At 35.7% G+C, this 19,582-nt stretch overlaps 1 protein-coding gene across 1 annotated transcript in view; it reads left to right on the top strand.

Moving 5' to 3' along the window:
* LOC145678352 (uncharacterized) overlaps positions 1–19,582 on the top strand; it is a 238,847-nt gene that overhangs the window by 136,736 nt on the left and 82,529 nt on the right. Inside the window, exon 2 of the mRNA XM_081748401.1 lies at positions 8,525–8,754. Within this exon, the coding sequence (XP_081604527.1) occupies positions 8,565–8,754 (190 nt within the window). The 5' untranslated portion in view covers positions 8,525–8,564. The remainder of the gene's footprint in view (positions 1–8,524; positions 8,755–19,582) is intronic.

Genomic DNA, 19,582 nt, shown 5'->3' with positions numbered 1-19,582 from the left:
ACGCTCTACCACTAAGCCACCGTGGCCCCTGAGAAGATTCTCTGCAGGGTTGTTTTGTTTAAAACAAAATGTTTAAAACAAATGATTAAAACTTGTTTTAAACAATTGATTTTTTTAAAACAAATTTTATATACGTTTTAAACATTTTGTTTTAAACACGTGTATTTTTAAGGCTTGTTTTAAACATATGTTCATTTTTATTTTATTTTATTTTTGTAAAAAAAAAAAAAAAAAAAAATCTGCCAGAGAAAGAAAGTTACCAAAAAGTGCTTCCCGTTCAGAAGACCATTTTCTTCCAGTGTTGCCACACTTGGTACAATTGCACCACATTCAGTCCATTTTGTCATTCATCGGCCCGTTGGTACCACGCTGGCATTTTCACCCCCTTTTGTGAAAAACGTTTGTACAATTCTACCCAATTCAGCCCCATTTAACAAATACTTGTCACATTTTCTAAAGTGTCAGTAAGACTTTTACTACATCTCATGATTGATTGATTTGTTCCTCGCTTTATATATATGTTTATACTGTATATGACCATAATACCGTTTTGGTCTGTTGGTCACTGAAATAGAGTCGCATTTGGTTTCCTTACAATACATACCAAAGATGATAAAACTGCTTTAATTTGCGGCCCTCTGTTATACTTCCTATGTGCGAGAAAAGTTTCATCTACTTCCACGGTTGTTCGGTGTCCTCCTATTTGTATGTTTTTAGAAAGTAATTTTTAAAAAAGAGCACTTTCTTGATTTGGACCCTTGGAAGAGGGGGCGGTTAGTGTTCTAGAATCTTACCTCTTTTAGTTTCGTGTTATAGAGCCCTGTATTACACTGGTATAAGATAATGAATTCAGCCCTTTTTGTTTCAATTTGGTACTATTTTTCAGTCCACTCCAGAGCTAGAACTGTGGTAACCTGTTCCCGTGTGAATGTTTTCATTTCTTGTGGCTAGAGCAGGTCGATGTGGTGATCTAAAAATTCAAGTCTCTTTTTTCTTTACTTCTATCGTTTATTGTATTGTTTAAATGCTTATCAGCTAATTTGCAAGAAAGCGTTTTAGTTGAAGGTTGGACTTCTTGTAGAAATGTTATTAAACAATAAATAAGAGTTACTAACTGATTCATATTAGCTTTGCTATATTCAATAAATTACACTAAAATACAAATGCTGAGCAAAGCAACGTTTTATTATAAAATAATAAACTTATAAATGTGACAGTTTCGGATATTTAACATAACAAATGAAAATGGATATCTATATATCTTATATAGTCATTAAGGATATGTTAGATATCTGAAACTGTCGCATTTATAAGTTTATTATTTTATAATAAAACGTTGCTTTGCTCAGCATTTGTATTTTAATGTAAGAAAAGAGTTATTAAAACAAGTTTTTTGTTGTATTCAGAAAACAGAGTTCTTTGCTAAATTCCGTTCTGAAATTAAAATATCGCACGCATTCTTTGATACAGTACATGTTAGTTTGTACAGTACATGATACAGTACAAATTTTGCAACTAAAATTTCACCTAACTTCAGGTGACCAATTGAGTACACGTGTGTACAATTCCGATAACAATACAATCATTTAAGCCAAATACCGCAAAGAATTCCATATTAAATCCAATGGTCATTCCAAAGTCATTTTGTAGCCACTGATCACTATGCAGCCACAGCCAAATGAAATTACGCAAAAAAAAAAGGTACGTTATCAGTAATAGCTTACAGAAGTAGAAAGTCAGCATTTTGAATCCGATATGGACACTCAAAACTCATTTCCAAAACCGCTGGTGCTGCTAAAACGAAATGTGATGTATTAAGATGCATTATCACTAAAGGACTACGAAAATATTCAATATTTATATTTATATTTTAGAAAATCGTCTTGAGTAACAAATGTCCAACAAATATTCATTTAAAAAACTATATAAAAGCTATTCTTAGTCAAATAATTTTATTTCTGTTATCAATGTTGCACTAATCGGTATATACAGGATGAATCTGTAATACTGGTTGCAAGTAAAGAGTAAAAAGTCTCAACAATAAGTTATTACACGATTTTGAAATATGTTTAAAATCATGTTTTAAAGTGTTCAAAATGTTTCAAACATGTTTATTTTCGTGCATGTTTTAAAACATTTTGAACATCTCTTTCCTGTTTTAAACACACGTTTTGTTCTTTTTCAAAAAAAAAAAAACTTTTTTTTTTTTTTTTTAAATTGATTCTATGTACTACAATCGTCAGCTAACCTCCTGGTTTTGGAGTAGCAATTAGTCATGGAAAGCTTCTACGTACTACGATTCAGCTAACGTGTGTGTATGCTAACTTGACACACGTATTCAGCGAACCTCTTCGTCTTAAAGGTGCAAGTAGCAATTGAGAAGCTTCTGCACACTATGATCTTCAGCTAATTTCTTCGTCTTGAAGTAGCAATTAGAAAATGAGAAGCTTCACTACGATCTTCAGCTAAACTCTTTGTCTTGAAGTAGCAATTAGCACTTGGAAAAATCTATGCACTACGATCTTCAGTTCATCTCTTTGTCTTGAAGTAGTAATTAGCAATAGAAAAACTTCTATGCACTATAACCTTCAGCCAACATATTTATCTTGAAGTAGCAATTAGCCATTTAGAAGCTTCTGTGCTTTACGATCTTTATTTATCTGTATTATTTCATACATGCTAACACCAGAGGCGGATCCAGAGGGGGGCGATCGGGGCGAGACGATACAAGACAAAACTCTTCCAATAGAAATAGACACTCTTCCCTGTAGACAAGATAATCATATTATTTCCCTTTTCGTTAAATCTTGAATTACTGTATTTATTTCGAGAAAGAAGTGCCATAAATTATCTTAAGAACATTATTATTATTATTATTATAACAATTACAGTCCTGATTGCTGATCTAGTGGCTAGCACGATCTTCTTTGGTGCAAGTGATTCCGAATTCGATCCCCAACGTGATAACATTGTTAAGTTGAACGTATTACAATGGGTCGGATTCCACTTTAAGCTGTTGGTGTACTTCTCATACAGCATCAGTGCTGAAAAGGGATGTTATACTTCAGTAAACGAACAATAAATAAATAAATAAACAACAACTACAGGGAAATTGAAACAGGAGATTGGGTGTATGTACGTAAAATTTGTTAATCCCTCTATCTTAACTATCTGCTTCATTTGACTCACATTTCTGAAATCTGCTTGTCTATAATATATATATATAATATATATATATATATATATATATATATATATATATATATATATATATATATATATATATATATATATATAGAGAGAGAGAGAGAGAGAGAGAGAGAGAGAGAGAGAGAGATAAGAGGAACAGACCTGGGGTTGTCTTGGGAAGAAGTTGTACAGATATATCATAAAATCACTCATTGTTTACCTTGATGTATAATTAACCTTTAAGTTGGCACTGAAGATTGCATCAAAAAAGAGAAACGCACCATATACTGCAGTTCGACTAGAGTTTGAGAAAACTAGACATAGAAACGAAAATGCAAGTAAAACGAAAGAGATTAAATGGACATCCATCTATCTGTTAAACACTTCCCCGCCAACAGCGTTTCTACGCTTGCAGGAAAATAAAACAACAAAAAAGTTAAAACTCTAGTTCTAGAAATGAAAATTAGACATTCACTTCTATCTAATCATTTCTCTGTATTTTTATTATTTACTACATGGCTCTGTTTTATGTACGGTATACAAATGTATCACATCAGAGATTTTCTTCAGGGTAGACTACAGGTATAATAATAACAAAGTAATCCGACATCGGACTGGACTAGAAGCTAAAAATATTCAGCTGTATGAATGCCTATTGTCCCTTCTTGGTATTAGCGACTTCCTACAGAGCTCAAAGAATGCGTCGAAATATAAATAGCTATCATAACAAAGTGACGAACAGGTATATGGAACGGTAGGAGACAATGTGCCGACAGTGCAAATGACATATATATATTATATTTCACGTTTAGACCTCACACCTTGAGGAGAAGCTTTATACACCACACTCCAGAGCAACCTTTATTAGGTTGTTGTGCCTTAATAGGTTGTCAGAAAGCGAGAAGATACCACGAGTTTTGTTATTTGAAGCACGCTAAGAAAATATGCTTTGAATTGAAAATGTAATGGAGTTATTGAGGTTGTATATAAATTACAATGCTGGATGAGAAGTAACATTTATGATATTGCGCGAATGAAGTATTTCAATAATTCCATCCCATTTTGTTTCAAACCCCATTTTGTTTTCTTAGAGCAAAACTTCATAGTTTGTATAGAAATAAACCAATCTTTTCTTGACGATCAAGATCTAAAAGGATTCATTTATTCAAATGAAGAGATAGTCAGTGGCTCTTCTGTCTTCTGGTAACAATGGAAAAGGGAATATTCAACATTTTCAATCTATGTACCCACTAATGCTCTTTTATTAGTTTACTGCTGGTTTACTTTATAATTCCACTGTATAAACTTCATACACTGTAAGTAAGTGTATTAGAGATCGGACTTACAAAGCATATATCTCTTCGGGCCCGGGCTGTAAATTTTTAAATATACAACCATATTTCTTGAGCCTTTTCGGGCTTAACTTAATAAATATAGTTTCCAGCGATATTTATTGGACCGTTCGTTCTGGAGAACTTTTAAACACAACTGCAAAATTAAACCTCTATTGCTGTAAATAAAAATTCAGTTTTGCATTAATTATTAAGTTTCTGTAATTCGGGCTTATGACATATTTCGGGTCCATTTGATTATTACTTGAGCTCGGGCCGGGCTCCGGCCTAAATGCTAAAACATATTTCGGACTCGGGTCGGGCCTCACATTATAAATTCATAGGCCGGGCCGGGCCCGGGCTAAAAAATCCGGCCCGTGCAGACCTCTAAAGTACACACGAGGAGAAGTCCAAAAATTCTCGGAATTTTGTTGTGTATAGCTCTTTATTACCATACATCCAATGGTTCCAAACTGTTTTTTAAGGCTATCAAAATCTCTGAAGCAGATTTTCCCCAATTTGGACATGAACTTGATGTTTGCGCTTTGCTCGATCACTCAAATTCCACCAATTGATCATCACACACCTCTTCGTTGAGCTACATTACTCTACGCTGCTTGTTATGATGTGCTAATACTTGTCAAATTTATTATTAGGCAATCTAAGGTCTGTACTGTACAATATTCATTGTGATCGCATTACAAATGTCGAAACTAGAACATCATTCCGGGAATTCTTTGAGTGCTCCTCGTATTTTCTTGATTTTATTTCCACACACAAATGGAGTGTAAAATCAGGAGTATCTAATTCCCCGCTGAAAATTTAACATAGTAGGTAATGACTAGTCACTTTTAATTTAATATTTCCTAGAAGGTATAGTATCAGTATGTCCCTCAGATGTTCATATCATATAGTTCAACCATGGTAGTTGAAGCACTGGCAGAGTTTCGAATTTAAATTTAAGAATGCCGTAGCAAATCGTTGAATAATCAAATAGTAAAGGCAGCAGTGACCAGACCCGATACTCTTTGACTTTGCTGATCTCACGAGAAACAGTATTCCACTGCGATATTCTTCATCTCATACTTCTTAACAATCTACTGTAATTTTCAATTTGTCAAATTTTTCGTACAATATTTCCCAAGCAAATGGTTTTCATCTTATCACATTTCTTTCTATTATTAATATACCTTTTTTTATTATCACTACTGTTGTTATTTTCTTTTGTATATGCGGTAGAGAAACGTTATTACAGTTGGTCAGGAATATCCTGCGCTGAAATGTGCATCTTATCTCGCAGAAACAGGAGGTTGTAGATGGGGAAGACGTGTGAAATACGCGTGTCATGTCTGGAAATTCTATTATCATAGCGTCAGCTGCAGTCACGGATCCTTCCGAGCATTACATGATAAAATTTTCAAAACAGTTCACATTTGGTGGGAGTAGGTGGATCGTAGCCTTCTGAGATTCTTTCTGTTTTGGCTACTTTTCTTGACCACAATAAAAGCATGTATAGTTCCTAAGAGATTGGTTCTGTGATTTAATGCATGGTGTCACACGATGAATATATATATATATATATAATATTATAATGGAGAAATGAGTTATTCTTGATCAACTGTTGTAAATACAGTATGTAGAGGGAGATGCTAATACTGTATCGTGTCAGTTTACGACTAGCTTGCAAGTTTTAATGAATTCTAGCATTCAAAACAATACGGTCGAACTATTCAATCTCAAAGTGTTGCTTGTCAAATTGATTTTTTTCTCGGCAAATGATTCATGATAATACCAGTAGCTACTTACTGTTTCGTGTGTCATTTGAATTGCAAACAATCTGTGTGTGGCTCTGCTTAAAAGCGGTTCTTGGTGTTCATCACAACAACTGGATGCTCTTGCCGTTCGCTAAGCGCGTACGCTGACCGCTTACGGTGACGGATTCGATTCTCGGTGAAAGCTGAAGTGAATCCCAGGTTGATTTGTAGATTTAAGTCTCATATGAGGGGTCGCGGTGGCCCAGTGATAGAGCGTTTGCCTCTGGTGCATGGTGTCCCTGGTTCGATCCCAGCTTGCGCCAAGTGAACTTGGTGGGGACAAAAACCGTAAGGATAGGTTTTCCCGGGGTTCTCTCGTTTCCTCCCACTTCCTTCATTCCATCATTTTACTCATTTCTAATCATCACCTTCTCCTTTAGCCTAGCCGGCATAACCGTGGGACGTTAACCGTGGGACCGTGGAAAACTCAAATATTTCATTTCATTTCAAGTCTCATATGGTTTGGCGCTGAAAAGGTACTTTAAACATTCCAATGTATGACGTATAAACATATAACATTTCCCTGTATTTAATACTGTATTAACAGATGTGCATTACTTTTTAAATAAAATATGAAAGAAATGCTCATTCATTACAGTAACTAAAATACTCCTATCCTCATTTGAAAGTGGGCCAAAAGTTTTCTTGGTGAAAACTCCCTGTTTCTTAGCGAGTACAGAGTAGGTGGGTGAGGCACATATTTTTTTTTTCTTATTTTCTTTTATATAGACTCTTAAAGAAGGGCGACCGCCGTGATTAACTGCTAGAAATACGGTGGTTGCTTTTTCCTCAACTTTCACTGTTTATCTGGTGGGAGGGAGACATGGAGGCAAAAACAAGCTAAATACTTTCACCATAAAATTGTCCCCAGGGTTCTTTTTTTCTTTACGTAAAGGAAGAATAAGGCAATGCAGTTAATGTTCCTTCAACAACAACAACATCATTAACAAAAAAATATGCTTTAATTATAAACATAAAAATTGGAATACCTAAGCATTATCTCCATCAAGCTGAAAGAATTAATGTACCGTCTCTCGCTAAGTAAATTATTAAATGCTGTAGGGTTGACGATTTCTCTGTGCATTGAAACGAACTGAAATCAAATTGGCGCATAGAATCATGATTTAAGGAGAAACGAAAATAATAATAAAAAAAACGAAAAAAGGAAGCAATGCACACGGCATTCGTTCTCATTTAAGCAGAGCAGGATTTTTGTTTAGTGAAAACGCCCAATTTTAAAATATTAATGATGATTTTTTTTTGTAATTGCTTTTCCTTAATGACGTAACGCGTGTTTTCTAACTGAATGCTCCGTACGCCATTACACGTCTGAATATACATTATAATTTAATCATATTAATCCATGCATCTAAAGCCTTATCGTTCTGTCTTTGACTGTGACAGCTAAGTACATGCTTGCAACAATGTTGCCAATTTTTATCCTTGCTCTTGCCTCAAGTATTAGTCTGCAAACAGCCATCAAGTAACCATCCAAACAACCGTCCACACATGGGATCAAATAACCATCAGCGACCAAAGTGGTGGTGAAGAGTGTTCGTGACACCCATCTCGCTTTCTTGTTCTTGTAGTTGTCAGAACTCGGAACAGAAAATGAAAGTTCTACGTACCACGGTTATGCCGGTAAAGCTAAAGGAGACAGTAACGATGAGAAATGAATGAAGAAAATAGGAAGAATCGGAAAAAACCTGAGAAAATCCATGCGCGCGGTGTTTGTCCATCACAAAGCTCACTTGGTGCGAACTGGGATCGAAACAAAGATCCCATGTACCAGAGGCGAACGCTCTACCACTGAGCCACTGTGGCCTCCAGGACTCGGAATAAAATCCCCAAAGTTTAAAACCATGAGATATTCAGCCAATAAACTTTGGGAAATATTAGTGAAAATAATTTGCTCAATTGCTTATGAGAATGTCTACCAGGTATAAACAAAGGAACCTGTGTAATATTGATATTAAATTAGCCAAATTTAGTGATATAAATCTTAAGTATTTCCAAATTGTTCAGTATTTTCCAATTTGAGCACAGTTCTGAATTTTCAAATTCTTCCTACGTGTAAGTCTCTAGTAAGCGTCTTTCCTCAATCGCTACACTATTCATTTACCTAATTGCAAAAATAAGTTACTAATTTATTATTTGTAATTAATATGTCTATTCCTTTCTTCCTTATAGGTGGGCACGAATATACCTCTCGTAGGCTGTAAAGCCAACCATGCGTCTGTTCCGGAGACGCTTCTCGGACCCAGTGTCACCGTCGGCTGTCAGTTTGGAGTCGATCGGTGGACACCCACCTTCAGAGGAGGCCGAGAAATCTCCTTCCAATGAAGGGACTGGAGGCTACCAAACAGTGAAAGCCGTGCCAGCTGTTGTCCTTGAAGAAAGCCCTAAGGAAGTAAAGAAAGGTAAGCAGAACTGTTTTCTTTTAGTTATAGTCAAAGGTGCCTGAACTCATGAGGTCGGCGCTCATGGGTTTGGAACTCACGCTCACCCGACTTCACCGTCACGAAGTGAGCGTGAGGTTGAGTGAGTACTAGTTTCGAATTATGATGTGAGCATGCAGTCGAGTGAGCGTGATGTCGGAATGATGATGTGAGAGTGATGTCGAGATGATACTGTGAGGTCGAATGAGCATGATGTCGAAATGGTAATGTGAGCGTGAGGTCGAAAAGATGTCGAGTGTGATGTCGAAATGATGCTGTGAGTGTGGTGTCGAGTTGACTATGTGAGTGTGAGGTCAAATGACCGTGAGATCGAAATAAAGTTGTGAGCCTGAGTTTGAGTGATGTTAGTCCAAAGTGGACGCCTTTGGTTATAGTACATAAAATTTTGGACAGTACTCATACATCGAATAAAGAGTATTGGCGTCTAATGTAAATCTGATTTAATTGAATATCAATAATAATTTGGACAATATTATTACTTGATGAACATGTTTTAAAACAAGGGCGGTGGAGGACAGAATCTTCTCCATGAAAATTTGAAGTTTTCACTGAATAAGGTGACATTTCAAGTCCGTCTCATGATAAATTTTTAAAAGTCAACAACTCTCTCCCAGTATTTTAAAAGTCAATAACACTTTCCCAGGTACGAATTGCCCTGTGACAATGTTTAATACGGACCAAACAATATATTAACAGTAGAAAATCAATATAAAAATATAGATTTATGTATAGTACTGACAATTAGTTTTCCTTAGAGGCTTGTATACATAGTTCTAGTTCTAACAGATAAATATTTGAAATGAGCAATTCCTAGATATTAATGTTATGCTACTCTACTAAAATAACAACCAATGTTGACAATAGAAGAAAATTCATATTTTCGTAGGATATTATAGAACCTATGTAGACAAATTGTCTTTAATAAAGAAAAATACTGTAATCAAAATTATTATTCCAATACTTTCTCTGAAGGAAAGTCACAAATAATAGTTCCCAAAGATGCATTACGTGTAGCCGATTGGTTGGGGTGATTCCGGTTAAAATGAAATGAAATTTCTAGTTTTACGTCTTATGCTTATACCATTGATGCTAAGAGAGCCGGGTGGTAAATGGAGAAGAATAATTATGAAATAATTGATGGAATGAGAATATGAGAAGAAACCGGAAAACCGCGAGAAAACACACAAACTCGATGTTGTTCACCACACATTCGAGTAACCAGAGATCGATCCAAGGATCCCTTGCACTAGACATGAGCTCTATACCACTGAGCCACCTTGGTCTCTAATGTGATCCAGGATTAAGTTCCCATTCATGGTTCGTAAGTTTCGGTGTTGATTCATGGGTGTTATTAGATAATACTAATTGAAGAGTCACTTAAATTAAAAGATAAGAGGTTTAGCAATAAAGAAAGCATATACGGCGACTAACCGCCCGAAATTCTTCATGAACTAAAACGGTCACACTGTGTATATACAGATCTAGTGACTTAACAAAATAAAGTTTGAATAACAAGTAGAGAGGAATGATAGTTTTTTTTAAAAAAAAAATAGCCGAAAAGCAAAAAAGAAATAAGATTATAATGTATTTCGCCTTTAAGTCACAACTGACAAAGAGTAAATAATAATACGCTAGGAGAACTGTTGCTTTAAACTATACATAAAAAGTTCACAACACCTGTCTGGTACTAATGAAAAAGAAAATCTTCTGTACTTTATGAACCGTTAGGGACATTTTATGTAGACTAGTTGAATCCCTCCTACTAGCGTTGGTTCTTTCTCCATTCCTTTAAAACCTATTTAAAGACGCCAGTGTTTTCATTTAAATCGAAGTTAAACGCGTTAACTGTGTTTTTCTCTCTTCTATTCGTCCTATTTCAAATGAAAATAAGTACACGAGTAGCAGTAGAGTAGTAATGACCGCAAGAACTAATGTAACAATGCAAGCAGAAAGGAAGTGTATTTCGTGTATATGTATGAGATTGTGTTCCTTTTGGTCTTCACTAAACGCTATTCTTACGCTTGCAATTGTAGAGATTTGCTTACTTGAGGAAGAAAATGTTTTTCAAGTGTGACACACGCAAGAAAAAAAAATGTTGAAACCAGCAGGAAGAGAGGCTTAGCCGAGTCACATGCTAGGGTAGAACTATATATTATCATGTAAATTAAATTGGTCCACTCCATTTCTCTTCTTCCTTGAGTCAGGAATGGTTAGGAAGGGGCAGAAGAAATAACAGAAAACTTGTTCGTTCAAGTGCAAGGAAAAGTGCATACAAATTGCACGATAATAAATTCTGTTCAGCGGGAGTTTCAGAATATATTTTCCACTTTATCGTTATTACGTATTGATCTCATTGTCAAGGCAAATTCTTTTTAAGGATCACAGGGTTTATAGTTTTTCGTTTCACTTCAAGATATATATATATACAGGTTGAGTCAAAATTGTTTTCACTCAAATAGTAGAAATATTTGATTCATCAACTGCAATAACTGTAATAAAGAATTTAAGTGACGGTCTCATCCTATTCGCCGTCATGTTCAACACATAAAAATCACCTATATTAGCAACAACATTCTAAGTAAATACACGCTGTGGGAAATGGATAATATCACACCCTGTATCCGGTCCTTTAGGTCATTGATTTGGCAAAAACTTTCCTGTTATACACACTCTCTTTTACTATATCCCATAACTAGAAATCACAAGGTATCAAGTTTGGAAATTATGAAGTCCAGTGCAGTGGTTCACCACCTCCGATCCGTCAACCGGGAAATGTGTGGTCGAGGAAATATTGCAGAGTATTAAGGGCATAATGTGATCATGCTCTATCTTGTTGCAGATATATTGCAAGTCGTATGTATAGTATTGTTCATCAATGGTGTACTGCTGCAACATTGTTAAGTATACGTCTGACGTCACTGTGGGGGTTCATACAAGTAGAGACTAATTACTCCAGCCGCGGTGACAATATACCAAATATTCACCTTTGTGGGGTTACATTCATTCTTACGAATGACTCGAGGATTGTCAGTGTCAGTGCCTCAGAAAATTGTGTAATATTTTTGCGTCATTGTTAAGACTTTGACGACTTGGATGTGGGACGTCGTATCTCAAGGTCATATTTCAAGATGCGCTACAGTGTTTCTGTGGGTAGAGGTGAATCCCTGTTTCGAGACTGCATCATCTGGTTGACTTAACTCTGCAATAGGGTTCGTTGCACAACAGCAGCGTTCAATTCACATCTTCGTGACCTTAGACATCCTACATTTCCTCGATAGTCATTCGCTACCGCAATTCAGTTTACACAAACTTTTGATAAATTCGGAGACTTGTTAAACGGCTTGGTGGGTTACGTACAAATCACTGAAACATTCGACGGACTACAGTCAGCGAACCATACATTTACATCAAACTTGTTACAACTGTTTCTTGCTCCACTGTTAATTGATCTATCATGGTGTAACCTATAAAAATAAGAAAAAAATATTGTGATTCAAGTTGAAGAGAGAAACAACAGAAGTTAATGGATAACAGAAGTTCAATATAATGTATGATTGGTGTATACCATTTGAGTGCTAACATAATTTTAACTCACCCTGTATTTCTAACTTGTTACAGCTGTTAGTGCAACATTTGTTACATTAAGCGTTGATTATCATATTTGAAATTTGTGACAAAAAGATGATTTATTAAGTACAATAAAACTTCTCTGTTTCCCATTCTCTGTTTTCACTTAAAAAAAAAAAACTACAACTTACACCAGTGGTCAGTCTACAGAGTATTAATGTATACTTATATCTCAGACATAACCAATAATGTGCCATTTATTTACTTATTAGAATTTCACGTTTTAATTATGCCTATGTGCTAGTTATCTAGGTGAAGTGGAGGTTAAATGCATAATAACAATGAAATTAATGATTAAATGACAACACATAATATCCATTCCCGGATTTGAATCTGAGAACGAGAGGTTTAGCAATCTCGACCAACCCAGTCAGCTTTTCACAGGGCCAGAACTCGTGTTCAGGATGGTCCGGAAGTGGGCGTACCCCCCTCTTTAGTTTCAACAGTATAGTGTAAGTTATGATGGAGTGTCTGTACACAGTTACTTTGAAGTCATAAGAGTTATAAACATTGGTATGATCACCATCCATGTCGTAACACACCTGAATTCTGCGCCAAGTTCTCGCAGATGTTTTGCGGAGATACTCCGGAATCACAAGAGTGAAGGCGGGTTCCACAGCTGCTCGTAACGTTGCGTTGTGTGATATCGAGTGTTTCTTACTCGTTGCTTTATGAAACCCCAGAGAGCATTGTCTGATGTCGTCAGATCGGGAGTTCTTGGAAACCAGGCAAAGGGAACTGGTGAAGATGCACAATCTCTTCCAATCCAGCGGCCAGGAAACGTCTGATTCAGGTAACTGCAAATAACTGTTACCCTGCAGAAAACAAATGAACATGGAAAGGAATGATACCAGACAATGCCAAGCAATATTACCAGACAAATATGGCTAAAACCTAAAACTGTCAGAAAACACCAATTAGGAGTACGCCCACTTCCGGACCACCCTGTACTAAGAGGTCCGGAGTTCTTGCAGGCCATTGAGTGAGGTGCCCCATATAATCCTCTCTTTGGCAAAAAGTATGATATTGTGTAAAAAGTGCTGTTGTTCACTGTCAACATTTATCTTTCATATTTGATACCAATAATTGCTTGCCTAACGCATCAAACAATATAATTTTCACGGAGTTGGCGATTGTACAGTCCGCAGCAAAAAACCTGCAACATGAGCATGTAAGTTTATTGTGAAACTAAAACTAATAGCAAAGGGAATCAACATAACGTATAAGTGGCACGAATCACGCCAGGAGAAACCTCGGCGTCCTCCCCTGCACATTTATTTTGGAGCAAAAGACTTCGTCGTTTCACAATAAACTTACATGCTCATGTAGCAGGTTTTTTGCAGTAGACTGTACCATAGTCGAAAGAAGTCATGTTTTCGTATTGCTGAATTTTATTTTTTCTAAAGCTTTGTAATAAATTGATCCATTTGTTTATGGTGTTTTGATAACGTACATAGAAGTACGTTCTTTTTATGCCAAAACAACTGTTGGCTATTGAAGACTGAAATGTTGGCAATATGTTGTTAGCACTTAGTGATCGTGAAAATTGTGTATGCAAACTAGGTTGTGAATAGATTATGAATTGCTAAATGTTTAATAAGCCTTATTGAATATTAATTGAGAATTATGGATAAAATGGGTATTATGTAATTGAGATATTGTTTAGACAAGTTCATGTACGAGTATATGAGTCTGAGCTAAGAATGCAATGTATAGCAATGTTCAAATAAATAATTGTGTTGTGACATGAGTTGGGAGTGTATGTACCTTAGTCAAGTAAAGTTAACACTACACTTAACTATATTTAACAATTACTGAGTTTTATCTATAATGTTCGGAAATTAAAGAAACAGACTATCTATAACTTTATTGAAATTGGTTGATTTCTTCTGAACTTACAGGTAAATTAAACTTTACCGGTGGAAAAAACCGGAGTACGATTGGTTGATTTGAGTTTTGCGTCACTTTCAGCATCAAGGCTATATGAGACGTGGATCTAGAGCTTAATATGATATCCATATGAACTCCCATCGAGCATCGAACCCGGGTTTACGCTAGTCATTTTGCCACGAAGGAATTCTCGAGCGAGTGGAGTCTGACCTATCTTCATTTAGAATAGTTAGCATAAACGCTATTGAGAAAGGTGAATCTGACCTCATGTGAGTCCGAGTTAGCCCTGATTACAATCAATGACCAGGTACTCTGACTGTCAGAACTCTTAGGTAAAATCAACTTACAATAGTCAACATTGTACAGTCCGCAGCACAAAACCTGCAGCATGAGCATCCTAGGTTGATTGTGAAACGACGAAGTCTTTTGCTCCAAGGGGAGGACGCCGAGGTTTCTTCTGGCGTGATTCGTGCTACTTAGCGTTATATTGATTCCCTGCGCTGTTAGGCGTAGTTTCACAATAAACTTACATGCTCATGTTGCAGGTTTTTTTGCTGCGGACTGTACCATTGGTTTACTCGGATGGTATTATTACTCATCCCTTGGATCTTTTTACAAAGACGCAAAAAAGTTAATAAAAATGACAAATGAAATGTCTTTATATGTGAGTTTTAAAATAAGAAGGGCGTACAACAACTTCGAAACAAGTTTCTGAAAAATCAAACCAACAGCGGGAGCACCATGCATTATTCACAGAATGAAGAAGATAATGTAATGTAATCGTTAGAAAATAACACCTAAAGATGACTTTTTTGTATCATTGAGTGAGTGTAACTAAGGTTATCGCCTTCAGTTGATTAATACGGTGACGTAAAGTAATTGTATGTAGACTACATAATATGATGGCTCACGTGAGCATCAAACCAACACACAATAATAAGAATCGTTATATGAGAGAATCACACTGTGGGCAGAAGCATTATACGGAGATAACTATTCATAAATGGTTGTATAACAAGTTGGTTTTATGCATGTTCTAAAGATCTCACACAGAGCGAGATAAATCATCTACAATTATAACTGTCTACTTATTTCCTTTCTCGTCGATGATTAAGCGACTGTTATAAATAATATCATTGTGAGTGTTGCATTTGTGTATGAGCACTTTTATTCGTGTCTTTTTACTTTTCTTATTATTATTTAGTTGCTCTACCTAAATTAGGAATGACATAAAACGAAATTACAATGAACTCTTTAAGATAATCCGAACCTGAAAGGGTGGGGTGGGAGCAAGGGTAATTGTATTCGAATTACAAATATCCGCATATTATAGAGATATGACGAAGTATTGAAGGAATGAAAATTGGCATTTTATCTGCAGTAAGGATAGATGGTTAAATTTTAAGAGAGAAAATACATTTCCTCCTTGTCGTGCGTATAAAACAGAATGTATGTTTGTATGTTGGTTGGGGCCGCGGTGGCTCAGTGGTAGAGAGTTCACCTCTGGTGCATGGGATTCTTTGTTCGATCCAAGCTCGCGCCAAGTGAGCTTTGTGGTGGACAAACACCGTATGCGTGGGTTTTCTCGGAATTTTCCCGTTTCCTCCCACTTTCTTCATTGCACCATTTCATTCATTTCTAATCATCACCTTCTCCTTTAGTCTAGCCGGTATAATCATGGAACGTAAAACTTAAAGGTTTCATTTTTACTTCATTTTGCGTGTTGGTTTGTTTATATAAATCCATATCGTTGATAAAGCTAAATAACTTTTTTTGAAAATAGCATTTGGGCCACTTGAATTTCTAATATATTACTATGATTAAAGAAGAAGGGAAGAGGTGGTTGAAAAATATGCCAAAAATAGAGTTTCTCAGGAGTCTCTCTATTAAGCAAATGAATTTTTACAGTTTTATTTCAATTTCAATAGACATCCGAACCATAGGTATTGTGAATCATATACACTTCATAACATTTTCCATAAACCTCTTCTTCCCGTGCGAAGAACGTATGTTTCAGCTAATGTTAATACATTTCATATTCAGAATTTTAGTTTCTTTTAAAGCTAAAATACTCAAATACTCAATTCTAGAACCTTTTCTATTCAGTACAGGGTGTGAATTTAAAGGGAAGAAACAGGAAAGACATTGCGGTAGTGCTACGTTACAACATGTTTACCGACAATGTATGCTACTGATATCATATCACTTATACTACAGCAATACATTAAACTGTAACTTTGTTAATATTGATTGGATGTTATTAAATAATATTTAGTTTCTGAAGATAAAAAAGGTCCGAGTTATCCGAAGATTCGGATATCGAAGTCCGGGGTAAAATCCGGGGAAGTTTGGAGTAAAGACGTTTTCCTCACCTTTATACACCTTCAAATTAATGTATCACCCTCGCCCTAAAATACATGTTTTTATCCTTCACAGTTACTCGACCTCACACTCAAAAGAAAAGTTTTGTGAAACAAGCGTTTCTGGAGGAAATCGAGAAAGGATCATTAATATATTGAATTAACTTAATTTATTTCCTCCTAGCCAAGCAAACTAATTGTATTGATATACAAAGAGTGAAAACAAGCACGACTGGACCGAAACCAAACCCGGATCTGTAGTTCATCTTACTCTGTCGATGTCTTCTAGACTATTCCACTTCCTATAAACATCCATTCATTCTATAACTCTTGAAGTCACTGCTCGGCTATTCTAATCACATGGACTGTACTACAATTCTTATTGTGCTTGAACAACCCAATATCTATATTACACAACACTTCTGATAGTCGCTAACGCCAACTGGGCTTTGAAGTGGATAATCATCGAGTGGGTGGGATTTCTCGTGGCTCTCCTGTTTCCTCCTGCGTTCTTCATTCTACTATTTCATTCACTATTGTCATCATCTCTCCCTTTAACCTCGGAGCGGAGAACATTAAGTAATAATAATAATAATAATAATAATAATAATAATAATAATAATAATAATAATAATAATAGTTAAATTTGTATATATTATAAATGGAGAAAATAACCAATTTTATATAACACCAATTCCTCTGTAGGGGCGAATTCAATGATTATATGATATACCATGTAAAATCCATTTCTTCCATTTATAATTGAATTAAATTGAAATATAATGTTAGTTCATAACTATTTTCAGAATGTTCCAACAGTCAAACTAAAACATTTATGTACTGCAGAGACTAAGAACCAAAAGTTTGCGATGTATTTATAAGAAAACATCAAGACGGAAAACAAACGTCTCATAGAAAGCTGCCTTAATTGTGGTCTATATGTTAAAACTACATCATCTGTAGCGCTTTTCTTGCTTAACTTGTTTTGCTGTATGCACCTTTTACAGAGCAATGATCCAGGTAATTTACAATGATCAATAATCATAAATTGCTGGAAATTATACGGAAACCCAACCGGTTTTCTTGACGATGAAAGCAACAAGACCATTGAGGAGTAGGCATTCTTGACCTTATTGGAGGACTGACTGACCTGGTGATCTTGTGCCTTCCTTGGTGTCTGTTTGCCGTTGCAATACGTGTTTCACCTACGTAGCTAGTGCTTTACATGCGAGAAAGCATTATAAAGAAACAACATGGCACACTTCTTGCTCCATCATTTAGGACAATGTTCTCACCGGTAAAAGATAAAAGCAATAAGTGTGTATATACGTATATATCTGAGAGAGTTCATTCATAACATTCTAACATGATACAAACTAAAAGGACGAGAGAAAAAAGGATACAACTTCATTCATTTACTTAGAAAGATGACATAAATATCCCCAAAAGCTTTAACGGAAAGGCTATGTTTAATGAAAGCCTTTCCCCTCAATTAGGCACATAACGGCTTCATTAGTACAATCTGTGATGCATTGTGTGTTCAAGGAGTTATAATGGATGCTCTTTCTCACAGTTATGACAGGATAGAGTGTATTAAAGAAAATTGTCTTGAAATTTTTACACTGTAATTTACCTAGTAACCCATCCAAGTTTTTGCTCATATTTATTATTTCAACTAAGATATCATCTTCGATTGAAACTGGTAGAATGTTGTTTTATATACGTACTCACGTATACATATATTACACTTGCATGCAGATTAAAGAGTACCGTATCAAATATGAAGATGAGCATTTATTTCGGCAAATTTTGAAGTACCCATTCTGATATATATTTTTACATATAAACTGTGTTGAAATTTAATAACAGCATGCCATACAGATTTCCCGAATATGAACAGAAGCATATTGAGCGAATTGTATTATAAGTATGTACCGGTACGTGGTTCCCTGCAGAGAAACCACGAAGCTATTCCAGACCTCTATGCAGGATGTCATTTGCTTTCATAAACACAGTAAAACTCATCTTTGCTCTCCTATTTTTCCGATAGCTTGTAATGTAAACACTGAATATTACATTGTCACTTTTGTTGACATTACATACAGTATAAAATAGCATAAGATGAATTGGCAAAAATTTACCTTGAATGTTCAAACTCTCGCAATACGAGTATTTTGGTATCAACTTCTACATAGTAACACTACTCAATATGACTACTATGAATATAATGCGCCTAGTCAGTGCCGTAACTTTGATTTTTTTTTTCTGGGAGGACAAGCATTAATACGCTTATTTAGGCCCCCTAGAAAAGTTGTTTTTCTAATTCTTGGGCCTCCCTTTCCATTTTTCTCTTACTCTTTATGGGGCCCCGGAGCCTGTGGGCTCTCCTGTACGGCAAGGTCTACGGGGCCGTTAGTCCCGTTCCATACATAACAAATTAATTAATGGGACAATATTGATAAATTTCAAAGCCATACGAATAAATATTATTTCTAGGGCCCCTAATAGTAGACTTTATTTTTTACTGAAATGGTCCCACTAGTCATTTTTGTTTTATTGACCTTTGGTGGGCTGTTTTGTTGATGTAATGTAGTGAACCTGTTCGATGCTTCATTTATAATTTCACATTCGTATTGTATATGAAGTAAGAAAATTTTGTCTTAAAATGGGCCCCCCTCGAACGGCGGTGATCCCACAAATTACGGCCCTGCGCCTAGTTCCAGATTCGACTCTGATGGCACTGCAGTTAAAATCCTATTTGAACTGTAGATGTATGAACCGAGTCTCGCAATTGGACTCCCATTTCATTTTTATTTCCTCTTTTGTGGATCAGCTGTATTATGTTAAATGGCAATTAATTTAAGTCATAATCTGAAAGTATATTTTATTTATGTACTATGCTTACACTAACA

This window comes from Thermobia domestica, chromosome 2, assembly GCF_964235325.1.
Source record: "Thermobia domestica chromosome 2, izTheDome1.hap1.1, whole genome shotgun sequence".
NCBI classification, from domain to species: Eukaryota; Metazoa; Arthropoda; class Insecta; order Zygentoma; family Lepismatidae; genus Thermobia; species Thermobia domestica.
The sequence above is the reverse complement of the archived record's forward strand: the minus strand, read 5'-3'. Positions and strand labels throughout refer to the sequence as shown.